The following is a 25,774-nucleotide window of genomic DNA, read 5'->3' on the forward strand; positions in this document are numbered from 1 at the left end:
ACGATGCTCCCATCCAGCCTGAACGACCCGTCTAAAATCCTCGACCCCAACTTGGCGCCTGGGATGCGTCTACTTTGTTCCCTGTTGCCCGGTTCAAACAGCCGTAGTGCACCACTGTGTTATCCGGCAGGACAGCTACAACGCTTCCACCAATACGCATACCTCCTCCGAGTTTCTTGTGGCACACGACGCAGTGTCGTTCGTCTGTGATGGCAACGTGCCTGTTACGCCCACCTTGCCCTCCCTGTACATCGTCGCCAAGGTGCAGCCGCGCCGCGATAGAGATACCTTCAGCCTGTCGCAAACCAGCAACGATCCTTGCCTCGTTGACAAGACTATTTGCCGATCGAATGCGGCCTCGGAAGTAAGACTCCAGTGACCGAACGGGAAGGTCGTCTGGAATGAGTCCTAGAGTTGATGTCGCTGGGAGACGTGATCCATGCTTTGAAAGAAGGTCCAGTGCTGGTTCTAGATTGGGCTGGTTGGGTGGTGACGGCTGAAGATAGAGCGACAGAAGTGTATGATAAATAGATGGTGTAGAAGTCTCAGGATCCTCTCCAGTTTCATTCTTCTCATTTGGCTGAGACGATGGAGCAGTATCTTGAGTCGAGTTGACTCGGTTACAGTATCTAATAAAGTTAGCTTGTGAGCCGATGGAACGATAGGTGAATGACATACTGTTCAGCTTTCTGGTAGTCCTTCATCTTGAATACATAGATCTCAAGGGCTTGTTTGTGTTGGTTCATGTTGCTCAATACCACAGCCTGTGCTTCGTAAAATGCTGGGTCTAAGCCGATACAAGTCAGTGTAGATCACCACACAACAGCATATGAATCTTACCATCTCTGGGAATCAATCTAAACGCCCTGCTGAGACTGTAAACTTGCCCCGGCTGTCTCAAGAACTTGATGAAGTGATTCATCATTTCATCCCACTTCTCACCCTTGTCCATCTTCTTCAAGTTTTCTACATAAAGCTCAACCAATCGGTCGTGAAGGTCTGGTGTCATGTCTTCGAGCTCAGTGATGATGTGCTCTAGATAGCGTCCTTCCAACTGTGTGTCAACATCATGTAAGAAAGAGACAACCCGTTCTCGTGGGAGGGTCTCCGCATTCTCTGTGTCACCTGTGAAGATCTCCAAGGCCCCATCTGGACTGGCTTTGAGGGTCCATTCTGCATGCTCAAGGATGAGGTCAATTTCTGACGGTGGTAGACTTTTGAGGTACTGGATGGTGCGCTGCGGTCCGTGAAGTGTTGGTGCGGCCTCATCGGGTTCTTCAGCGGCTCCAAATCGTCGTAGAAGTTCCAAAGCCTCCTTGTGTAGCTTCTTACCGTAGAAGAAATCCACCAGCTCAGTATAGCGATTATGTTCCAAAAGCTTTTCATTGACCACATTAGGGTCGCAGAAGTTAGGAATTCGGAACAGAGAGCTTGCTAGAGTTGGTCGAGAAAACATGTATGCTCGGAACAAAGTTGTGTCGACTAACCGAAAGGTATTTCGGAGCTCTTCTTCAAGTTTCTTCTCAGAATCATCGAGCCCTATCCGTAGGAACTTCTCTGCTATTTCTTCTGTTGAACCATTTCGATCACTTTGAGGTTTCAGGTTTCCAGTAACAGGATCAATTACCCGTTGTAATCGAGCACGTGTTCCAGCCAGGTAACTGTTGAGCTCCAGAACCGCGTTCGTCAAGTCCTTGTCTTTCAAGGGCAGATCCTCGTTTGACTCAGTCTCCTTCACGCTAGCAGCATCATCGCACTCCGCCGTATCCTTCTTTGAGAAGATGGATGCGGTATCCGACTGGGGCCTCCTATAGCTTCCGGTAAGATATCTGGCGAAGCCTCCTTTGCTTGACTGCGGGGTTTCCTGTGCCTGCTCAACGGGTTCAGGGGTGGTGGGACGCGTGCCATTGGTTTTCTTCGGTGTTCCTGGCGCCTCGTCCGACTCTTGTTCTTCCTCTTCGCGGCCGGCCCACGCAGATAGTTCTCCAGCAATGGAGGGAGGAAACATCCTGAGAACTCGTTCAGGAGGTGCATGTACGGTATCCTCATTGAAGAGATCCATCGCCTGGCGATATTTCTTTTTCTTGAATAGCCCTTCAGCTTTGAGCATCTTGACCTCACGGAGTGTCTGCGACTTGTTCTTTAGCAATGCATCTTCAAGCATTTCGAGAATGCTAATAGCCTCATCGAAGTGGCCACCGTCTACTAGTTCCTGAACCTGAGAGTCATAGTCTGTTGAGTCCATCTTCCAAACACATCGTTCACTGGAGATGTGAAAACCTTTCCCGGCATGTGCTAAGCTGTAAGTGGGTGACGGGAAGTGAAGCTGAGCAGCACCCGGTAGTGATAGATTCTGAAGTGATGATAATGTTATAGGATTCCGAACTTCCAGGGAGCCTTTTGAAGGCGCTTGCAAGGCAAGGATATATGGATACGAGTACCCTATGGATTCAGGGGCATGGTTCCAGGGAATCTGCCGTCTGTCGAGGGGTTTTCCGTCATCATCGATGAATAGTGTGTTGATATCCTTTGCGAGCAACATTTCTCCCTCAGCCAATTTGGCCGCCAAAGGCTTGGGCATATAACCTCCCAATCCCATGTATCCCATACCGGCACTGCTCATTGCACCAAATCGGCTAGTCTGCCCAGCTGCTGGTCCTGAACCCGGACTCACGATATCTTCGACCTCACGTGTTACGACGTCGACCATGACGTATCCGCCATTCATACCACATACAAGCTTTGTCGCATTTGCCCATGTTACTGATCGAATCGACTCAGCCAGCACGATCTCGTCCACATCCTCGGAAAGTTCGCTCTCAAGCCAGCTCCAGAGTAGTAATTTCCTCTTGACCGCAACAGCCAACCGGCTCACGATCTCGGGGATTCCCGTGTCCGGATCCTTGACAATATTCGATGTTGACGCAAAGCAGGATGCATTTTTGGTCCGGCTTAGGGTCTCAATAAGTTCGTAGGTTTTGAGATCGTGAAAAGAGACGTGATAATTCGACAAGGATACAATTGTGTTTGCGTCCTTTATAATAGCCAGCTGCTCGATTGCTCGCGGCGAGAAGCGTTCCACCTCGCGCATCAAATCAGTTGGCTTTTCTGACCTTTGCGCAGTAGTATGGTCGTCGTCCGCCGCAGACGACGAACCATTGGCATTTGTATCGGCGGAACCATTCTGAAGTTGGTCGGAAAGCTCGTTTAGACGGTAGATTCGGAGTGCGCCATTGTTAAGGCCGACGAGAACGCGGTCACCTGAGAGCCGAAAGTTAGTCAGTCGGTGTCGTAGAAACTGCGGTGAAAGAGCAGCGAGACCACGGGGATATGCGCATACCTTGAGCGAGTATCGTCTCAATCTTAGATTTATCTTTTTGTCGCAGCTCGATGATGGGACGAGCTGTGAAAGCGGAGAGCATGGCGCCGGCCAGCTCGAAGCTGTAGAGGTTATTGGGAGAAGAGGCGCATCAGTCGGTCCCAGAGTTAGCCAAGTGCACGATTTGCCAGGTGAAGACGCTATCGACAAGTTCAAAGCATGAGATATCAAGATAGATAGTCCGTGTTCAATGTTGTTGGTGTTTGGGTAATTTGATGGACAGGAATGGTAGGTCAGGTAGGTAGGTAGTTAGTTGGGAGTCGGTATCCGGTGGCAGGGTCATGCCGCCAACCAGCGACGTCAACAGATGGCCAGAGCTTCTTGCTGTACTACGGTACAGTGCAACAGTGCGAATGCACACTAATACAATCACATTGGATGGAAGCAATAAGTCTGATATTGAAATGCTATATGACAACATTTATTCGTAATGGTTCATATTCAATCAACAAAAAGAAAACAGCAATAGCTTCCAGTCTATGAATCCCACGCTTGGTCTACACTCATGCACATGGCAATGCGTCTGACAGAACCAATGTAAAATAACACCCAATTTCAAACACCAAAAACAACAACACATATATCGACACCCCATTGATTTAGTCAAGTCCCGCGACTTGCATGATTCCATAACCAAGAGTCACGACCACAACAAGGGTAATGAGACTGCTGGGCACACCGCGGCTAATGAAATGCTTGACCTGTAAATAACGCTGGCCGAACGGGTCTTCCTTCATAATAGCAGCTATGATAGGTTAGAAATGAGTTGTTAGGGGTAAATGCATGAAACTTACTCATGTTGGGGAATCCACTGGTTGGCAGACCCATGGCTGCACTACACATGAGCACTCCACCCATGACAAGCAGGTTGGGGTGAGGCTGGTCCATGGCAACACCAACATCGAAGACAAGAGGCAGGAAGATAAGAGCAGCGACTGTGTGGCTGATGAATGTTGCGATAACCAAGATCAGAGTCGAGAAAACAACCAGGACACCGTACAGACTCATGCCCTCCACCTTCTCAGAGACGATCTCTGCGAGGGTATGAAGCAGACCAGACGAGCGTACAGCTTTGCCCAGCGACAAACCACCGGCTGCAAGGATGATGATGGTCCATGGGAAGTTGTTGAAGTCCTCCTTGGTCAGCAAGCCGATACCGAAGAACAGCACGATGGGAATAATAGCAATAACACCCATGTCTCCAAATTCGGCCTCTAGCTGGTGGCTGGCACACCACAAAGCAATGGTAGAGATGGTGACGATAGTGACGAACCATTGGAGACCAGTGAACTTCTCCTTGACAGGCCGAATAGGGGCGATCGTGGTACCCTTGCCTGGCTGGAAGGTAACCAGGAGGAGGAGCCAGATCAGAACGATCGAGAGAGCGCCAACAGGAATGACAATAAAGAACCACTGCAGCCACGTGGGCGCAGGTTGCATGATGCCCATTGCCACGACGTTCTGAGGAGAAGCGATGGGTGAGAGCATTCCACCAATATTGGAGGCGAGTGCGATACCAATAATGACAGCTTTCGACATGTTGGAATCAGAAGGCAATGTTCGCAGCATGGGCTGTATAATTGTCAGTTTGAGCCTTCATCCATTTCCTTGGTTAACTTACCTCGATGATAGAATAGCATAGAACAGGGGCCGCGACATTGCTAATCAACATAGACGCAAATGCAGCCACAAACATGTTGGCAATCAACACAGTCTTGGGCTGAGTGCCGGCCTTGCTAAGAACAAGAGTTGCCAGTCGCTTGTCGATAGTACACTTGGACAAAGCAGCTGCCAGAGTAAAACCACCGAGGAGAAGCATGATGACAGGCGTCCACATGGCAGCAAAGATGGCAGATGTGGCTGCCTTGGAGTCGAGACGTTTTTGAGGCTTGCCTGGTGTCTCATCACGAACGACGTTCAAGACAACAGAGAGGAATGGGATAAGTAATGATGTTACAAAGAGGGGGATGGTCTAAAAAGGTCAGCAATGGTCAATTGCGAATTTGCCTGGCTGGAAAGCTTACCTCGGTGGCCCATAACAAACTGACAAAGACAAGCATTGCCAGGCAGTTCTGTTGCTCGGGCTTCTCCATGATGGGGAGCAGAAGCAACAGGAAGAAGACAGTAAGACAGGCAACCAGTGTCCAAAGAGACGAGCTAGCGAGCCATGGAGGTAAGGTAATCTTGCCAAAGGGTGTGCGGAACTGGGTCTCTCGGGGTGCTTTGGCCTCGTCGCCTTGTAATCTCCTCGTGACATTTCCTCTCTCCTGTCCGAGAAGCGCCTGTCCCAGGCCTGCAGCTTCAGCTCTGCGCTCGATACCAATGAGATCTCGCCACACGGTGTTACGCTCCCAAACAACATGTTCTCTGAGATGCGAACGAAGGTCTTTGCGAGCGAGCTCCTCATCTCCACCAGTGACGATCTCAGCATAAGCCCTTTCCATCTTGGTAATGTTGTCCTCGAGAACACGCTTTGTCTCATCTTTGAAAGGGTAGGCTGTCTCGACATGGGCTCGCAAATAGGGACCCTTGAGTTCCTTATCAAGGATCTTGTCGAACTTCTTGAGAACCTTGGCAAAACCGGTGCGGTTAAGCTGGATAAATGACTTGAGTTCGCAGAGTGACACGTAGAGGCCGATAATGCGCTTCTTGAGCATGATACCAGACGAAAACATGCCAGAAGAGAACATGAGAGCTTGATCATCGTTTTCGTCGGCTGTGGTGCTGTGCCTCCTCATGTCGCGACCGAAATCGGAGGAAGCGTTCAGATCTTCAGAACGCGGCTTATGGATGTTGGGAAGTGTGCGCCTGCGGCCCCCGCTGCTTCGTCGCCTTGTTGTAAGCCCAGTAGTCTCATCTTCCTCCTCGCTCGCGCTCTCTTCATTGTCGGTGCTGCGGCTCCGAGGACTTCTCGAGCGGAAGCCGTTGCGACCATCAGGACGGTGGGCTGATGAAACAGAGAGCCTGCGAAGGTAACGATTATCGGCAATGGCATCTTCGGCCTCGTCGCCAACGTCGCGTAGCAGTTGCGCAGCTTCTTCGAGTAGCTCGCCTTCTTTGGCAACGTAGAATGAGCATATCTTTTCTAGTTCGACGCCAAGAGCTCGAGAGAAGACCTCTTCAGCATCTTCTTGGTTTATAAGAGGTCGGGATTCGGCATCACCAGTGGTTCCGCGCGCCTGATGGGCGGTCTTTTCGAGGTTGTAGATTCTGCGAGAAGATAATATTAGCTCACGCGTGGCTTGAATGCAATGTTAGCAGAACATACAGCTTCTTGAGATTGCTGTATGCAATGTAATGGCTGCTCCAATCTGGAACAGCATTGAACTGAATACTATGAGAGAACTTCATCTCGTCTTGTTCTTCTAGCCAGCGGCGCTTGTCGTCTCGCTTGGCCTGTCTTCTTGCTTCGCGATCTTGGGCGTCTCGACGAGCCTGAATGGGAGGATAATCGACGAGTTCGAACTGCTCGCTCTGGTGGGCACTGGTGCTCGTATTTGCACTACTGTCGTGGTGGTGCTGATGCTGATGCTGTGGTACCGGGACTGGGTCGTCTAACAGGGAGGCAGCAGCACTCCCTCCTCGTCTCGGGTGGGCGTCGTTGATGCGAGTTTGAAACGTGGTGAGTGCAACGCCGGGAAGAGAGGAGGGATCGTCGAGGGGCGGTGGTGAGGGAATGGTTGCGACTTGAAGGTTGGACCACCGAGTTAGATTTTTTCTATTATCGACCAAGAAGTATTGGAAAAGATGGAGTGTGTCCCGGTGACGGAAGGCATGTGGTTCGAGGGTCCCAATTGGGTGTCAAGGCCCGTAGCGGTAGTGTCAAGATCGTCTTGGAGTGGACTCTTTGGACTGTGGGATGAGGAAATCGTCGCGGCAGCCCCGTTGAACCCAAAAAAAAGTACACTACTAACGTCTCCACTGATACCGCACCGCGTTCTGTAGGGTCAAAGTAAGTAAACCTTGTTAGATTTGGGACAAAGCGATCATATGACGGCACATAAAGAATAAGTGAGGCTTGGCTGTAATGCAAAGAGCCAAATCCAGGGCAATTGTCGAGAACGAAGCAACACGCAAGTCAAGGGGTTAATGCGGATACTTGCTGCAAAGGATCACTGAAGTCGCCCATGATAGGTCGGCTTTGAGTTTCCGTGCAGATTGATCCTTGTACACTGTGACGTCGTTCCTTGGGGTTCTTCGGGACTTGCAGAAGTTGCAGTTGCTGTTGCAGTAACAAATAAGTCGATTGTGAGAGGTCGATTTCAGCTTTATATACAACGCCTATATATAGACACGTTGTTGCTTACCTTAGACGAAGTTTCATTACGTTATCCTCTGTTTGCATCTAATTTACTCTACAGTTAAAGATTCATTCTCGTTTCATCCACTATTCCAGGACCCTTGTAAATACGACAAAAGCTTCCACGGAAATGCATGATATATCAGGATGTATTGTCTTTCTTCAAAATAAGGGGAACCAAAATACAGATACGCAAATTCAAAATGTTGGTGTGCCCAAGAGCCATCACATGATAGAAAACGTGGGCAAATCCCCTGAATTGACAGGATGGCTTCACGAGGCTGCACCCTCTACATTCTATCGGCTGAGACACCGAAGAAGAGGCGGAGGTCAGGCGTAGGCTTGAGGCGTCAGGGAGTAAGAAAACCTCTGACCTAAACTTAGGATGTCAATATTAACTAATCTAAATGCCTACTAAATGCCTACTAAATCCATGCTAAATTAACCTAAGCTAACCTAAGTCTTTTTGTCACTTAGAATAGGTCCTACTTTCTGACCTCCCTGAGGGCGTGGGGGTATCTCCAACATCAGGTACCAAGCATCTGCTGTAGAGCATTTGTGCGATAGGTCTCACTTCTCTCTACCAACTCCTCGTGTCTTCCCTTTTCAACAACCTTGCCTCCCTCAATCATAAAGATGACATCGGCCTTGCGCACCGTGTGAAGCCTATGTGTGATGGCGATCACGGTAATGCCACGTGCAACCCTCTCAAGTCCTTCTTGCAAAGCCCGCTCACTCTCAGCATCGAGGGCACTTGTGCTCTCATCAAGAAGCAGCAATTTGGGCTTACGCACAAGGGCACGGGCGATAGCTAGACGCTGACGCTGGCCGCCAGAAAGACGCGAACCATTAGGGCCACACTCAGTGTCGTAACCGTTGGGTAGCTCCATGATTACGTTGTGGATATTAGCCAGCTTACAAGCTTCATGGATCTCCTCATCTGTTGGTTCATGATCAGGAGTTGAGCCTAGCGATACGTTGAATCGTATTGTACCGTCAAAGAGTGCACAGTCTTGAGGAACAACTGCAATATCATTACGGAACTCGGTGCCCTCCCGAGCACAGATATCGTTGCCGTTGATCTCAACCGTTCCGCTCGAAGGACGGTACATGCGTTGTACCAACGACATAATAGTAGACTTGCCGGCACCTGAAGGGCCGACAAGCCCAACGAATTGACCAGCAGATATGGTAAAAGACATACCCGTAAGGATCTGTATATGAGGCCGAGCTGGATATGAAAACTTGACATCCCTAAAGACGATGGTCGCTCCCTTGCTTCCGTTACTCTTGACAGGAGCTTCAGCACATGCCTCAACATCTTTCTCGGCGTTTTCAATAGCGAGCGTGAGCTCTCCTTTCTTGGCGTCATCCTTGGAGGACCCGAGGTTGATCAAGCTCAGAATTCGGGAAGCGGCAGCTCTAGCACGAGATACTTCCGGGGCAAGACTGAACATTTGACCCCAGAGCTGTGCACTGACAAGCATGCAGATGAGAATGATAAAGAACTCTCGCTGGCTTGCCTCGCCTGCAGTAATGCGAGTTGACCCCCACCAATAGGCAAATGCGTAGATCAGATTTCCTGTGCTGTTGGCCAGAGAAAGCCACAAGTTGGCATACATGGAAGCAAAGGTGATTTCCTTTCGAGGTGCTCTGAGTGAACGGCGATACGAGCTCATGACTTCTTCTTCGATAGACAGTGAGGAAATTGTCTTGAACGAGTTGACGGCTTCGTTAGCGATACCAACTGCTCCAGAAAATGCTCCAGCATGCCGGCGCTCGAACTTGGATAGAGATCGAAGCTGCATAATGCCGCAGCCAAGGAGGATAGGGACGATAACTAAACAGACGATGGCAATCTTCCAGGCAAGGATATGTGAGAGGATGATAGCGACCAAGAAGTTGACCACAATGGAGAATATTGTACCGATGATAGAGCCACTGAACCCGCCAACTGTAGCAGCATCTGTTGTGATGACGGATAACAAAGCAGTTGGTGTGCGACCCTCTGATTGATGCCAATCAAGGTCTTGCTCATAAAGGGAGCGGAAGCAAAGGACTCGGATCTTGTACAGCAACTTCTCAGCAACCATGCCGAAACCAGTCCAACTTGCAGTATTGGCCAACAACTCGACACAAGCGATCAGGAACCACATGCCTCCAAAGAACCTACCAGCCCAACGAATGTCTTCAACATGATTACATGGGCTGATATTGTCAATGGTATATCCGAAGATAAGACCGGAGGAGGAGAATGTGAGACCAACAATAGTGGCAGCAAAGAGACAGACAATGATGAGAAGGAGATATGGTCGGACCATTCCACTGATGGTTTTCATGACAGTCCAGGCGGACTTGTTGGAATCGAGAGCAGCGTCTCCCTCGGGGGACTCCTCCTTCTCCTTGACGTTTTCTTCCTTTGAATCTTCTGTCACGTCTTGTTCAATATCCTTGGTCTTGAGATCCGTGATAGAATCCTTCTCCGAGTGGATGTTATCAGTGCGGACGGTGCTTGTGGTTGAGCCAGCATCTTCAGAGTCAACCGTCTGCAAACGGACCATACTAGCGTATGATCCATTCAAGGCCATGAGCGCAAGGTGGTTTCCTTGTTCGATGATCTCACCGCTGTTCATGACGATGATGTTATCAGCGTTCTTGATAGTTGACAGCCGGTGAGCAATGGCAATGACAGTGCGGTTTTTGGCGATAGACTCGATGGCCATCTGGATACGGTGTTCGCTTGCAGAGTCAAGTGAAGCAGTGGCTTCATCGAGAACCAGGATCTTGGGGTCGCGAATGAGGGCTCTTGCGAGTGCAAGACGCTGTCGCTGACCACCACTAACAAGTTTTCCGCCTGTACCAACAAGAGTTCCGTAGCCATACTCAAGCCTGTCCACGAAACCAGACGCGTCCGCCAGACGGGCAGCCTCCTGAACACGATGGGCGAGGTCAATCATGTCCTGACCAAATCCTTGAGCTGCAGTCGTAAGATCTTCACCTCGTCGGAGCTTGGCAGCAAGTTCAGTAAGGCCAGTGCCGAGAATAGTAGCCTTGAATCGCTCATGCTCGGGCTGAGGGGAGTTCAGGATACCGAGAGCGATATTCTCAACGATGGATCGATCCAAGAGGGATGGCTCTTGCTGTACAAGACTTATATGACTTCTCAAGCTTTTCACATTCAAGTCCTTGAGATCGTGGCCGTCTAGGAGAACTGTTCCTTCAGTGGGATCATAGATTCGGGATGTGAGACCAGCGACAGTTGACTTGCCGCTCCCTGACAAACCAACAAGCGCCGTGTGTTTGCCAGCAGGACAATCAAACGAGACGTTCTTGAGGACGGAGTGATGGGGCCGTGAGATATAAGCAAAGGAGACGTTCCTGAAAGATACAGTTCCCTCGACTAAGGAGAGCTTCTCTCCTTTGTCGGACCCAGTATCGATGTTTGCAGGGCTGTCCATGTCTTCACGTAGTTTTTCAAACGATCCAACAGCAGCTCCAACTAAGGGCAGCAGAGGTGCGATACCGCCCAAAACAACACAGGCTATTCCGAATCAGTCAAAAGATTTAATCTCGTCAAGGAGATACTTACCATCGACCAGCAGGAGAATGACAGTATAAATGTCACCGACAGATGCACCGCCATTACCCTCAACCATGCTCGCAATTTGTGTACTACCCTGCCAGAAAGCAAGGGCATTGGCAGAGTAAGCAATGAAGTAAAGCATTCCAGCTTGAATAGCAGCAACGAAAGCTTTGTTGATACCCTGCTTTTGAGCCCCCTTCATCCTCTCAGCAAAAATGGCCTCTAGCCGAGGACCCGCCCCAAACGCCTGGACAACCGGGATATTCGCAAGAACCTCAGAGGCGATTGAAGAAGCAGAAGCGATCTTCTCCGACATTGCAGTCGCGAACTTTGCGGTGAACATGCTGCCCAGTGTAGCAAGAAGCATGAAAGCAGGCACAAGTGACACAAGAATTCCAGCGAGTGTGGTATTCTTGATGAAGGCGACCACATACGACGATACAAAGAAAGATGTACATCCTAGAATGATGCCCACCTTCTCAGAAGTTCCTGACTGAATGGCTTGTATATCCACATTGAGACGAGATGTGATCTCTCCAGCCTGTCTCTTATCAAAGAAAGTAGCATCTTGCAAGAGAATACTCATAAAGTAACGATCGCGAATGCGATTCTCGAGACGACGGCTAAAGATTGACCATGACACGATGTAGGTGTAGATGAGCGCAAAGCTGATCACACCGATCCATGTGATCATGACAACCTTTTTGTTGATGCTGTCCTGAAGTTCTTTGGGCGAATATTGAGATGCGATTTTTCCATCATCGCATGAAGCAGTATTAAGGTCGTTGACGAGTTGACCAAAGATGATTCCCATTAGAGGAAACGGTGCTCCGGCCCCTGAGGCTGCGAGAGTTCCGACGATGAGGAGGAGGATATCGACCCATGATGGGTTGGCGTAGAAGAGGAGCTGGAAGTAGATGAAGAACGAGCGTAGACCCTGAACAGGGCATCAGTTGGATGTTAGGGCAAGGCAGGAAGCTCATATCTTCTTGAAGGAACTTGCCTTTTTCTTCTTCTCTGGTGGTGTATGAGATGCAGCTGATATAGCTGATGATCTTGTAGATGGTCGTGGGGAGTGACTGGGTGGACGCTCAACAGTTGGGTCATTAAGCGCATGTATTAACGTCTCTGTTGTAGCAGGATCTGCCTTTGTAAAGTCATGATGTGGAGGCTCGCTAGCAGAATTTCTGCTAGTCGCGGCATTGTCATGCTGCTCAGGTGAAGTTGAAGCCATCTCGACTGTAAGTCGCAATAGTACCGATGGATCTTCACAATGACCCTACACACAAAAATCGAAAGAAGAGAAGAGAAGAGAGGGAAACTCATGATAAAAAGATATGCTACGCCGCCACTGGACCTCGAGAATATCGGCCTTGTAGGTCCCTTACTGAAGAGTATGGTCGTCTTGGCATGAGCACCAGCCCCAGACGATCCATAGCGAGTAAGCATTTGGAGACACCGAAACGGAGACGGAGCCGGTGCAGAGCCTCTAGTTCGCCGTCAAACAAGCATAATTTTACAGTAGAGTCACCCCGGTCTTGTCTTGGCAGCTCTAATGGGAATAAGGCCGCGGTGCTAGAGAAGCGAAGGATTGAAACCCCCACTACAGAATAAAGTCGAGGAGATGCGTTGAACGATTGGCCTGAAGAAGAGGACTCAGACTTGAAGAGTGAATATGGGAACGTGATTTTGTTTCTCCGGTGAGAATGTGGACGTATCACGGTGTAGTAAAGACAAGGTGATGGGCTCTGCTTTGGCCAGAGTTGAGCGTCAATATTTTTATACAGATATTCAAATTCGAGATTTCCTAAGATTCTTCAAGTCCAGGAGAACAACATCCGTCGTTATTTCCCAACTACACCAGTTCCCCAAAGTTACGAGTCGCTGGTGATCCTGTTGCCATGAGCTTGATCCATCAGCGGGGCGAGCTAATTCAAAACGTCAGGGATTGTTCGGATCAGATAATTCTTTTCGGCCATTCACTGGCTCGCTTGCCAAGCCTGACTTGACTTTTGGGCGTGGTTCCCTAGCATTGGGACTGACTAGACTGAGTTACCTGATCGGCCTTGAGTTGATTCCCTCCATTGGATTTCCGAACTGATAGTACACCAAGATCGACAGACGCAGAAGACACAATAAGAATAATTGTTCGGTTTCAAGAACATCGTAGCTTAAGTGCATCAAAATGTCTATTGTTAAGGAGTTGAGAATATATGTTACATCTATTGCTAAGGTTGGTCGCTATATAAATAACTCACAACATCCACTCTTCTCATAACACATCCTTGCTATCTCAACATACAGAAGCAAATCGAATAAACTCTACATTGGAATTTCTTGAAAGGATTGCACAACGAAAGAGGATTTGCGTAATAAGTCCATTAGTCTAGAGATCGTCAAAATCATTACTCCAAAGATCGATCAGATAACGGTCTTCACACTGTACAATTCATCACGAGTAGTGGAATTGTGCCTCGAGACTGCGTGTTCCTGGATGAGTCAGCGGAGAACGGATATCCGTCGGATCTGATAATTTTCTCTCTTGTCCAGGGTGCTCAGGCTTCAGTGGAGTTCACGGTATTCCGTCGCTTGTGGTGGCTGGTTGTCTAGGACGGATCTGATAACTTTAACTCCACATCCACATACAAAAAAGTTCCTTGCACTAACACCAACACCGTGATCATGGAGAGTGCCCCGCTGCTTTTTCTTGTCTTACTGGTCATGCTCTGATCCGTTCCCGTTCCTCAATCTCACTGTGAGACTGCCCAAAGATTCTTGGGAATTACGATGGAGAAACAGGGCCATGCAGGCTCCAGCCGAGAGATGAAAGGTCCCTTGTTTGAGGCCGGGGCCGGAGCCGGTCTTGGTCCGATATTGAAGTCTCTCTTGCGCCTTTAAACCGAGTACGGATACAGTGTATTCCTCCTCGTATCAGATGCCATACCGCCTTGCGTCACTGGTAGTCCTCAACGGGTGCTGTCGTTTATTCCCGGGCCTTCATCTACGTATATTCTCTCACCTCTTCTTCCCTTGACTGCTTCAACTATTTCTTCTCTCATCCCCCCCATCTTCATACTCAAAGTACTCCATCATTCAGCTCATGTTGATTGCCCGAGTGTCGGCCAGGTTCTCAGGACAACTACTCAGAGTCCCACACGCGACTCTATCTCAGGCCATACGTTTCTTTACTTCGAGTTCCTTGCATACAACCCTCGCCTTGCCTCGGCCTCAGATCCAAGTAAGATCTGTTGTTTTAGCGTCACATCTCGTGTTTCGACGTCAAAATCGTCCTACATCCCACTCCAAGGCCTTTGCTACAATGGGTTCACTCCCCGAATCATCCAACGCCGTGCGCGTTCTCATCCTTGGAGGTTGCTACGGTGGTCTATCTGCTGCTGTCAACTTGCTTGATCTGAGCCAAGGATACTCTCCCCGCATGAACTCTGAGCCATACATCCACCATCCTGATCTTCCTCGCTTCAACGTCGATATCACTATTGTCGATGAGAGGGATGGCTACTGTAAGTACTCCACAGTTCAGCTGGGCTAAGCAATATGATAAGTGCCGGACCCTGACAGTATCGCAGACCATTTGATCGGCTCCCCTTTGGCTCTTGCTGATTCCAACTTCTCCAAGAAGAACTGGGTCAAGTACTCTGATATCCCTGGCCTCAAGGACCCCAGCATCAACATCATCCAAGGCTCCGTCACCAGTGTCGACCCTGCAACCAAGAAAGCTACCATCTCTGCTCACCTCACCAAGGAGAAGAGCACCCTTGAGTACGACTACCTCGTCTCCGCTACCGGTCTGCGCCGCGTCTGGCCCGTCGTGCCTCAGTCCAAGACACGAAAGCAATATCTCCTTGAAGCCGAGAACCACATCACCTCTGTCCATAATGCTAAGCACGGCGTCATGGTCGTTGGTGGAGGCGCTGTTGGTATTGAGATGGCTGCAGAGCTGAAAATGGTCAAGCCTCACCTCAAGGTGACTCTCATCCACTCTCGTGACAAGCTCCTTTCTTCAGAAGGTCTTCCTGATGAGACCAAGGATGTGGCTCTTCAGTTACTCCGTGAGGCTGGTGTTGAGGTTCTCATGAGCCACCGTCTAGCTGCCAACAACAAGGTCGAGACGACTGACGGAAGTGAGAAGTATGAGATTGAGTTCACCAACGGCCATAAGATGTTCGCAAGCGAGGTAATCATGGCCATTTCCAGGAGTGTTCCAACCTCAACATACTTGCCGACCTCTGCCCTCGATGCGGACGGTCTTGTCAAGATCAAGCCCAAGTAAGTAGATTGTCTTTTGACTTGAAATCCCAAGTTGCTGACTCGCGCATAGCCTGCAGTTCCAGGATGGCACACCCAACGCCGAGTCACACTATGCTGCTGGCGATATCACCAACTGGCCCGGTATCAAGCGATGTGGCGGTGCCATGCATCACGGCCACTACGTAGCACAGAACATTCATCAAAGCATCCTCAGCCAACGAGCAGGCCACACCCCAGAGTTCAAGGAGCTTGTGGTCTACCCTCCTGTGATTGGACTCGCAGTTGGAAAGAAGGCTGTAGCATCGAGCCCTGACACAGGCACTGTTTATGGCGAGGAAGTTGCTCAGTCTTGCTTCCGAGATGATCTTGGTTGGACGAGTAAGTTAAACGGGACTTAGATATGTTTCTTAAGATGACTGACATGAGTTGATAGTTTGCTGGAACTACATGCAGCTCGGTGGCCGCAAGACTGACGAGGCTAAGGCTTAATGTGAAACGATCTTAGTGACTGGCGTTCGGGATATAATCTTTTAGACATACTACTGAGGATGATCGACAGCCTTGCGTTGTCCTGGGTGTACTATTTACTTCTTCTTGATACCTATTATACCAGTTTAAGCTCTTATCCTATGTTTATAGAGTGGGAAACTATTCCAATCTTATACATGTTCACGGATGACTGGATCCATGTAGCATGAGATTGACCCCAATGGGACACTGAAGTGATGATTATCGAAGCCGTTGTCATGAAACGACTTTATCTTCGTCTTCATTTAGCATGTTAGTTGATATTCACGATTTCAACTTCATATATCCAATGCTTTCCTTGACTCGCTTACATCCTTCACCCTCAGGTTCTCTTGACAGGCGCGGAGACAAGAGGAAGGGCCAAGACTGCAGTTCTCACAACCAGCGGAACTTTATGAACCGTAACATGTTAATTTAGATAGTTGTACATATTCCAGACCCTCAGACATATAATAGTTCTGTATGAGAAGGGTTTCGCATTCTTGTAAGGCAACTAAAGTTACTCGACATTTCTCTCCGTTCCGACCTCTTCGAGAAAGGCAATCCGCAGAAGTGCGGAAGCAATAAACACATCAATACCTCTCTTGGCAAAAATGTACAACAAAATGACGATAAGAGTAGGTTGTATTAGATTGACAGCACATCTAGCGATCATGATTCTGCGTGACAACAGCACCCATGCTTCATTAAAGGCCACGGATCTGTACATTGCAATATAATTAATATGCGTACTAATAGGGTAAAACTTGGTCACTGGACCTAGGATGCGTTTGGAATAAAAGAATCGTTTGCAAGTCCCGAACCGTCATATTTCAGCCCTCGAGCCAAAGACATATCCTTGCGGTGGATATGCTACTTGTTCGGGTCTCCTCTACAACATCCAGACTCACGCCAATCTACAGGCAGGACAGGAGACAATCCATCAGGGTTAGGGATGTACAAATTACCGAAGATTCAGTGAAAAGTTTGTTTGTTTAAAAAGCTTGTTCTATTTACGGACATCAGAAACTAATGGCATGATACATGCAGAGGACGCATGGGATAGAACTCAAATCCTAAGCCTAGAATCCTCAAAAATCACGACAGTAAACGATGAGCCGGGAAAGCACACATGCAAGTGGCAAGTTCATAATAAACAATGAGCATTGAAGAAGCCGGAGTTTCCATTCAACCTATGATAGACTTGGGCTGCCGTAGGTCTCAACACCGTTATATCAGACTAGCATGAATAATTCTAGCGCATAAACTCACACGGATGAGTAAATATTTTGTATTCCAAGTGTGAATATATAAGTCAAGAGTTCTAGCAAGTGCGAGTTTTGAGATGCCTTGAGACAAGAGAGCGATCTGCGAAGGACCACCTATGTCAGATACAATGTACTTCACAGTTTGTATATCACATCGTGGGTTCGAATTATGCCATCAACATAGTTCTCGTACACTACTTTCATCTAATCATCGGCAATCAGACTTTCAAGGTTTATGACTAGCTAGTTGCCTATGTTGGTTTGAAGAGCAGCTGAAATAACAAAAGTAGTGCCATAAGACCTTGTTAGACTTAGAAAAAGCCAAAGCCAAGCATTATTCGAAGTCTTGATCCACTTGGTAGAAACAAAAACACTAAAGTTCAGACCCATCGGCCTCTGCAATTAAGACTATGGTATTTAGTAGCCATTAAGGTTCAGAATATACACGTCATGAATCGCTTTATACAGCTCATCCAGTGCCGTATTCCGAGTATGGTGTCTGGGGTTACCTTCGCCCAAGAAACACCAAGAATGTGAACGAAAAGGGGAGAAGACAGACGAGATCGACAGTTCTAACCAAGGATTCGTTATACCCATGTTCATCGCTACTCCGGATGAAAAAGATCAGTGATCGCATGTGATGAACAGCTGATCATCGGGAATAAGCATTCATGTCTCAGACATGATCATCTTCCATCTTGCAGTGAAGAGGGTCTTGCGTACGAGCGATTCAGATCAGATTTGATTGATAAGATTGGATCGGGCATCCCATCGCTCAATTGTCTGTTTGTCCGTGCATGGTTTCCTCGTACCTGGCTACTGGGTTACCAACCAGTCTTAACGTGCATGCTGGAAAGTCAAAGTATCGGCCAAGTTGACAGGTGAGCGGCGATCGACATGTAACTGACGCCATGGACCCATCCATCACTAATTACACATATCGGCAGATTTGAGAACCCGTAACTTACATGTCTTATGTCCTGTGTCTTTTTCGTGCTCATGGCTGTTCGCAAAGTTACGTAACTTAAGCATACACCACGCAAATGGTAGGAAAACTGCCCCATGTGCTTGACTCTTCGCAGACGTGGGGGCTGCAATATCGATGCACTGCTAAGGGTTAAGCATGCGTGCCTTAGACCGCTGAGACCAGACAATGTCCCCGGAACAGAGGTTCCAGGTACACTCGGCCTCGAGGCATTCATCAGGCCATTTTCTTCATCAAAATTTTTGGAATTGACGTTTACAAGGATCATGAAGCCGGCACCCCCCCAGTGATTAATTGGTGAGCCTGCAGAACCTTTAGCGTGGTTGAGCGGTTTATCAGATCCTGCTGGCCTTTCCAAGCGGTCGAAGTCGGCAATACCTAGAGCCTGATCCTGGGAATAGACAGCTCCGAGGACCGGATAAAGAGGAGGGGGTGTGCAGGCAGAAAGAAAAAAATCGGGCGTCAGGGGTGGCTAGTCTTGAGTTATCAGATCCGCTCTGACCCACACGGTAATCTTGACCCTGAGCAGAGTTGGTTTGCACAACTCACAGTAGGGGATCTTCGGGATATGGCTGCAATACGGCTTGGCAAGTTAAGTCCATTTCCGCGTTCTTGACGTCGCCTCGAAAATACTACTAGTCTCTCATTGCACCAGAGCCGAGAAAGTTGTGCAATGGCCTGGAAAGTTGCGGAATTGATGGGTACACCATCCATGCAGAATGCTGTCCCAAGGTGTCAAGCTTATTCCGAAGTGGAGGACCGGCATGGATACCTTCTCCCACTTATGCAGCTTGGTATCCTGGTGTGAATAGCTTCTTGAGTGTGTCGAACTTTTTCATCCTTTTCCAATCCTTCTCGCTAATGTCCAATCTTTAATACTCAAACCGTTTGAACAATGTCAGCGCCACAAGGAACATTCTCAGCTCTCAAGGCTGGAGAAATTGTCGTCAAGCTTCCTCATCCCTACCAGACCGAGTTTGCGATCGAAAAAGTCTCGGCACAACCTGACACGAATGCGCCAGCCTATACAATTGTCCAGAAAGCTCCTGGGTCTGACAAGCGTTTGCCCTTTGGTCTTTACAACGATGGCTTTGTTTTCTCGGATCCAATTGATCTGAAGTCAAGCGAGCTTCCACCTCAATCCAACAACAGTCCTTGGGCTCGGGCACGCCGTTCACCATGTGTCACCGTTTATTGGGCTGGCCCCGAGGCGCCAAGCTTGGGTCAAGTCTGGCTGCTTGCATATGCTCTGTTCACTTTGAGAACATCCGTGGAATCATATCGACTGGAGCTACATGGAGCTGGGGCCGCTATTCTGGGCCAACAACTCACAGCAGTGTTGCTTGCCATTGATCACCCTCTCAAGGGCCGAGAGAAGCGCCAACCCTCCAACAAGACTGACGAGAGCCTCGTCCTTCTCTTGCGAAGTACCTTCTGGCAAGGCGCTGGATCACCATTTGGACCTCGACCTGTTTGGTGCCCAGAAGAATCGCCTTCATCTCTGCCCGCCTCAGCACCTCTTGGATCATTCCCTTTGACTCCTTTACATAATACAACGACCATCACAGTCGCCGGAGATCCTGATGATCCCGAGAGAGTTCAGCAGTCATGGCACCCAGTCAGACCAGCTAAGCCCGCACCTGGGGCTGTTGTTTACAGCCGATGGATTCCTCATCTTAACGAGACCTTCTCCATGGTGTCAGTTGACTATAATGATACCGAGCACGTACGTCTATTTCATGAATGGCAGAATGATCCTCGTGTTTCCCAGGGATGGAGCCAGACGGGAACTTTGGAGCAACACCAGGAGTATTTGCGCGAGGTGCATGGTGATCCGCATGTGATTGCGCTTCTAGCCAAATGGGATGATATCCACTTTGCATATTTTGAGGTCTATTGGGCCAAGGTATGTTCATGTATGTCTTTCTTTCTGCTACTTTTCTGACGATTTCGTTTAATAGGAGGATCGACTGGGTGGTTACTTCAACGCTGGTGACTTCGACCGCGGTCGACATTCCCTTGTAGGTGACGTGCGATTCCGCGGGCCACACCGTGTGTCGGCGTGGTGGAGCAGCTTGATGCACTACCTCTATCTCGATGATCCGCGCACTATGTATGTTGTTGGGGAGTCTCAGGAGACCAACACAACTATTGTTATGTATGACTTCGTTCATGGCTCGGGTCTAGACAAACTTGTCGATCTGCCACATCAGCGCAGTGCTTTCGTCAGATCGTCACGAGAGCGCTTCTTCCAACTGTGCCCACTAGCAGACAATGAGAAGGTTGTTGCTGGTACAAAGCTTGGTCTTGTGCCTAAGCTGTGAGTGTCGAACAGGATATGAGGGCCACAATAGATTTATAGTAAATACAGGTAGATAGGTACTGGTTTGAGATATTCGGGACAGCAATAAAAAGTTCATGTTTGGATCACAGGTTGTTAGATATCCTCAAATTATGCTTGTGATAGAAACAGCCGTGTCTCACTCGTGACTTTCCAGCTTGTAAGGTTGGATTTTTGCGTGCATACTGGGGACTGCCAAGAAACAAAACGGCAGGTGTTGGGTGTCTGACCAGCTATTTTCCATTTATATCTATAATAGCCTTTCCTCAACTTTCTCTCGGTTCTAAACTTTTATCTTCCAAAATTCAGGTTATCACGCTTCAAAATATGCATATCTAATCCATCGCTTGAACTCAATCAGTCCTGTCCACTCCACTCCACACTACAGCTTCGCAATTACTTCCTGCTTTCGGAGAAGCTCATCGCCCAGCTTGGCCATCTCAAACTTACGCACTTTACCACTTCCTGTCAGAGGAACCGTTGCCGGAACATCGCCATCACCCAGCCAGAAGACGTGGGCAGGCGATTTATGACCACCAAGCCTCTTGCGACACCAGTCCTTGATCTCCTCGAATTGGGGCTTTTGGTGGCCTTCAGCCAACTCAACAAACGCGCCTACGACTTCACCATAATGCTTATTCTTGAGGCCGACGACAATAGCACGTGTTATAGCAGGATGATCCATCAGACGCTCCTCAATTTCGAGCGGGTAAATGTTCTCTCCACCTGTTGAAGCGGGGTCAGTCAATCAATCCGTACTGCCAAGACTGATGTTCTTAACTCACCTCTGATGATGATATCCTTAAAGCGCCCAGTAATCGAACAGTACCCATTTTCGTCAAAAACAGCTTCATCGCCGGTATGCAGCCAGAGGACGCCAGCAGCGTCGCGGATCATAGTCTCGTTGGTCTTCTCTGAGTTGTTCCAGTAACCAGCCTGTAGCTGGTAACCGCCAATGCAGAGTTCACCACGCTCACCGACAGGTACAATGTTGCCATCACGGTCCACAATCTTGGCCTTTGCATGAGGCATCAAAGTACCGACAGTCGTCAATCGTGTATCAATGGAATCGTCAGTGAAGGCATTGAAGCACGTTGGGGAAGCCTCCGTCAAGCCGTAACTGCTGGTGAACTCTGTCATTCCGAAACGGTTTACCAGGAGCTCCATAAGGTATCGAGGAACGGGTGCACCAGCGATGATACCAGTACGCAGGTTGTCGCAGTTGAAGTTCTCGGGCCACTTTGCCTGAAAGAGCGAATCAAACATTGCTGGAACACCGTGAACGGCAGTGCATTGTTCATCAGAAATAGCCTTGAGCGTTGCGTCGATATCGAAAACCTCCGCCGGATACACGATTTTACCGCCGTGAGTGACAACAGCAAGAAGACCGAGCACCAAGCCAAAGCAATGGAACAGCGGTGGAGGGCAGCACAAAATATCCGCAGGACCAAGCCGCATGCGATCACCAATAAAGCGTGAATTATTTACCAGGTTGCTATAAACTCGTCAGCTTAGAGTTCGAAAAGTCGACAGTCCGCACCAAGCTAACACACTGCTCAGAGGAATTCATGGATCACTTACTGGTGGGTGAGCATCGCAGCTTTGGGCAATCCGGTCGTTCCGCTTGTGAATTGAAGGTTGACCACTTGATGAGGAAGCACCTTGGTCATGGCTTGATACAGTCTTTGGTGGTTTCGCCTGCGACCAGCATTCACCAATTCGCCATAGGTCTGGTGTTTACCAAACTCGTCTCCTCTCAGCATTACGACCATGGGGGCTGTCTTCTTATTCTCAAGCTGCTGTAGCAGCTGCGTCTGGTCAAGCCGTCCGATTCTTGGCGTTGTGAAGAAAATCTTGCTGTCAGAAAACTTCAACCCATACATCGCTTCAGTTGGTGTGTATGTGTTATTCAGGATGACAAGGATAGCACCGATTTTAGCCACCGCGAAGAAGACAGCCGCATATTGTTCACAGTTACCTGCCATGATGGCAACACGATCGCCAACTCCAATGCCCATGTCCAATAACGATTGCGCCAGAGATGAGCTTTGTTGGCTGAGCTCATTGTATGTCCAGCGGGCGCCTGTCCAGGGAATCACCAGACATTCTTGGTTGCCATGTTGGTATGTCTGAAGCTCAAGAAGCTCACCCAACGTCAAATCAACCAGTGGAGGATCGACAGGGCCCTCAAGGACAGAGAGCTTCTGTTGTTGCCGCGACGGCGTGGAAGGTGTATTCGTCGCTCCGGTCGCCATGATGAGTGTGGATGAAGTTTGGAACTGAAAAATCACTTGGGAACTTCGGAGAAACACGACGAGGTCTGTAAAGAAAGCAGTCCTCGAGAAAAAACAGCAGTGGGTGCCGATCAAGGGTTCTCCCTTGCAATAATATGCATGCTCAAGCTCGAACAGACGCTATCAACGTGTACTTCCGTCCGTATTAACCCACCATGATGTCCTGCCCCACCATCAGTGCCGTACTCCGTTCAGGCCCATGCTCCTGGATGGGGTTGACGCCAATTACGGAATCAAGTGCGTGTATAAGGAGCCAAGCAATGCGGAATTGTACCAGGGCCGAACTGGTGCGGCAATTTTTATGAGGTTTTGGTGGTGTCCAGATGGACGCCGTCCCACACTAGACATCGCCAGTTGCATCATCGCTCGCCATCATCCATTGGCGAAGTCGTCCGAAGTTTGGTAGACTGATCATCCAGGATTCTTGATCGAGCTTCTACGCTCGTGTCAAATTGGTCAACTGCAACCTTGTGTCTTCCCTCACCCATGTTTCCAAGGGCACGGTCTCGAGCGACAAAGAACCGGGACCGTGGGGATGGTTCCGTCCTGACGGAGCTTCTGTTCAGTTCCTACGCCGTCCACGCACCTTTTGTAGCCACTTGCATTACTTCATCGTGTCAGTACTACTGTGCTATTTCATCGCCCTAACCCTGCGCTTGATCCATCAAGCCCAGGCCGGCGCGAGACCAAGTTTTTTTCTAGCGGCTTTTTTTGCGCCAAGTATCTAATCTGATGATCAGATAAGATGAGTTGCCCCTCATCAGTTGCGCAGGGCTAAAGCCGGAACTTTCTACGTCCACGCCCCAACCCGAGATCGGCTAAGAGAGGAAAATTTTTTATCTGATCAATCTAGACACTCGTGAAGTTCCATCCACTTTCCGGACATCCCAGAGCGAGTACTGAACTAGGTAAGCGGGACGCAAGAGAGCATTCAAGGGTGATTGTGATATAGTCCCCAGACTTGACAAAGAAGCATAAATCGTTAGAAAGTTGAATGGTCTAATGGTCGCCATCAATGCCACCAACCTGGGTGATTCGGTCACTTTTGGTTCTGCGTCACATTAAGAACTGGAAGCTCAATGCCACGTTGGGGTTCATTATCTTCAGCCCAGAAAGAACAAAACTAGGAGGAGCCTGGCGAAAGCCTTGTGACCAAAGAACCTACTGAACGCCTCACAGTCGGTCATTCGCAGTGCGGCAAGCTTCAGCCCCAACACAAGCTCCTAATCTAGTTACAATACCGATCCGGTCCCATATGGCTATATGTATAAGTCAACATGACTTTCCAACCGCCTGATGGTGGAACTATTATGCTTAATAATGCGCCATGGACATGGGACTTGTCTAAACTCAATTGCTAATTGGCGCATAGTCGTTGACAGTCATACCAAACGAAAAGGCCTCCTTGTTTCAAGGGAAGAGACATTCTCTGCTGAGGCTCCGTATTCTTTCGCTTGATTGATTAAGTTGCCTGGAGTCCTGCCATGTGGCAGCCTACCTCTTCCGATGAACAAATGATGGTGTCTTGGTCCCGCATCATGCCGCTCATGACAACTACTCCGTAAATTTCATCGAAAAGATGAGTTGCTGTTTTTGTAGCCCACCGAAATTGATTCCTCAAATATTGCTAGGAAAGAATGTAGTTCACTCGGGAGTATCATTGCCCTTATTGCTGTATACACCGATTCACACTTCTCACAGGGGGTCCTAACCCTACATCATGAGGTAGAGATTAAAGGTAGGGGAGGCTCAAATCCAGTGCTGAAATCAGTAACTAGCTTCGGTGTATTGGATTGGGTTCTAAGCCTGAAGTTCGTCGGTTGGCACTTCAGTCTTTTACGTCCGATGTCAACTGTCATGATCCTCCAGTGGTTGCTACACATGGACATCTCATGAGGAGGTGAGAATTTTACCCAATCCAAGCACAAGGCGCCATTGTTTGTTAATTCATCTTAGCCGCATTAGCTCTTGCTTCTCTATTTGCTCAATCCTTAACTGAGGACTTGCTATAGCGTTTGATGATACTTCTCCCAAGTGCCATCCGTAGGAGGCGAGAAAGGACACGTATGGGGCACAACGATTCGAGAAGATATCATCAATTGTGATCTTCTGGTATAATAATGAGTTTCAGTTTCTTGTTTTTGAACCAGTTTGTAGTTCTAATCAGGCGCTTCTGATGTGAGCACCCTCCAATGCCCTGTCATGATGGGTGAAGGTTGTAGCACTGCAACGATTGAGACAAGGATGTCATGAGCGGGGGTAACAAGCTGGAAGCAATAGCCACTACGAGTCAAAAGGGCATTTATTTATCCAGATCATGGACGCCTGTGGTCTTCAGAGCTAGGTCCTGTGATGGCGCACTAATCATCACCTCTTGAACTACACTCACGCTCAGATTCAACCTTGCTCGCCTATAATTTACATGAGTCAAACTTTTAATATTCAACTATTTCAAATTTTGCTGATATAAGCTTTTTCATGGCAAGGCAATTGTGAGACAGATTAATAGCTTATATCGATCATCTTCAGTTCAAACTTCGAGAACAAGAGAGAATAGGATAATGCAAGCTCTAAGTTGCACTCACTAATTAATCTCGCATGCTGTAAACTGAGTGACGTGGCATGGCGGTTATCATGACGAGGTCGTTGTTCCTGAGATCTTGAAAAGCCAGATGATTTACTGTCCAAGGATAGACTCTAGAGCCAATGATAGATATCGGCTACTTGTGGAGGTCTCTTGTTCAAATGTTCCAAGCAAGATAATTAACTTCGAGGGGATATTGGAGACCGGCATGATAAGATCCTGTCCCGGACGGTCCGACAAGGCATTGTACATGGTATACTTGAC

The 25,774-nt window shown here is 48.6% G+C and overlaps 5 protein-coding genes across 5 annotated transcripts; 2 read left to right on the plus strand and 3 right to left on the minus strand.

Moving 5' to 3' along the window:
• Nucleotides 1-31: 31 nt before the first annotated feature.
• FOBCDRAFT_243438 (SPX domain-containing protein) lies at nt 32-6,730 on the minus strand (the record flags this gene model as incomplete). The annotated part of the gene is made up of 8 exons (XM_031189850.3): nt 32-629; nt 679-787; nt 841-3,261; nt 3,341-3,434; nt 4,103-4,951; nt 5,001-5,351; nt 5,404-6,589; nt 6,648-6,730. The coding sequence occupies 8 exons, from the start codon at nt 6,728-6,730 to the stop codon at nt 32-34; spliced, it is 5,691 nt and encodes a 1,896-aa protein (XP_031033835.3).
• Nucleotides 6,731-8,065: 1,335 nt separating this feature from the next.
• FOBCDRAFT_167853 (P-loop containing nucleoside triphosphate hydrolase protein) lies at nt 8,066-12,711 on the minus strand (the record flags this gene model as incomplete). The annotated part of the gene is made up of 4 exons (XM_059608437.1): nt 8,066-11,220; nt 11,269-12,199; nt 12,359-12,501; nt 12,651-12,711. The coding sequence occupies 4 exons, from the start codon at nt 12,709-12,711 to the stop codon at nt 8,207-8,209; spliced, it is 4,149 nt and encodes a 1,382-aa protein (XP_059467835.1). The 3' UTR covers nt 8,066-8,206.
• Nucleotides 12,712-14,581: 1,870 nt separating this feature from the next.
• On the plus strand, nt 14,582-16,020 carry FOBCDRAFT_243442 (uncharacterized protein; the record flags this gene model as incomplete). The annotated part of the gene is made up of 4 exons (XM_031189855.2): nt 14,582-14,783; nt 14,850-15,549; nt 15,602-15,909; nt 15,965-16,020. 4 exons carry the CDS (start codon nt 14,582-14,584, stop codon nt 16,018-16,020), a joined length of 1,266 nt encoding a protein of 421 aa, XP_031033840.2.
• Nucleotides 16,021-18,863: 2,843 nt separating this feature from the next.
• On the plus strand, nt 18,864-20,723 carry FOBCDRAFT_322832 (acyl-CoA N-acyltransferase). Its single transcript, XM_031189858.3, has 2 exons — nt 18,864-20,197; nt 20,253-20,723. Exons 1-2 carry the CDS (start codon nt 19,187-19,189, stop codon nt 20,613-20,615), a joined length of 1,374 nt encoding a protein of 457 aa, XP_031033843.2. The 5' UTR covers nt 18,864-19,186; the 3' UTR covers nt 20,616-20,723.
• Nucleotides 20,724-20,828: 105 nt separating this feature from the next.
• On the minus strand, nt 20,829-23,090 carry FOBCDRAFT_231128 (uncharacterized protein). Its single transcript, XM_031189859.3, has 3 exons — nt 22,214-23,090; nt 21,418-22,127; nt 20,829-21,358 (listed from the first exon to the last, which is right to left on the minus strand). Exons 1-3 carry the CDS (start codon nt 22,885-22,887, stop codon nt 21,015-21,017), a joined length of 1,728 nt encoding a protein of 575 aa, XP_031033844.2. The 5' UTR covers nt 22,888-23,090; the 3' UTR covers nt 20,829-21,014.
• Between the last annotated feature and the right edge of the window lie 2,684 nt (nt 23,091-25,774).

The sequence above is a fragment of the Fusarium oxysporum genome, chromosome IX, assembly GCF_013085055.1.
Source record: "Fusarium oxysporum Fo47 chromosome IX, complete sequence".
Classification (NCBI taxonomy): domain Eukaryota; kingdom Fungi; phylum Ascomycota; class Sordariomycetes; order Hypocreales; family Nectriaceae; genus Fusarium; species Fusarium oxysporum.

Coding starts and splice junctions, on each gene's coding strand:
- FOBCDRAFT_322832 (XM_031189858.3), top strand. CDS start 19,187: ATGTCAGCGCCACAAGGAACATTCTCAGCTCTCAAGGCTGGAGAAATT. Junction 20,198..20,252: donor TTGAGGTCTATTGGGCCAAG/GTATGTTCATGT, acceptor TTCGTTTAATAG/GAGGATCGACTGGGTGGTTA.
- FOBCDRAFT_231128 (XM_031189859.3), bottom strand. CDS start 22,887: ATGGCGACCGGAGCGACGAATACACCTTCCACGCCGTCGCGGCAACAA. Junction 22,128..22,213: donor GCTGCGATGCTCACCCACCA/GTAAGTGATCCA, acceptor ACGAGTTTATAG/CAACCTGGTAAATAATTCAC. Junction 21,359..21,417: donor TAAGGATATCATCATCAGAG/GTGAGTTAAGAA, acceptor CCGCTTCAACAG/GTGGAGAGAACATTTACCCG.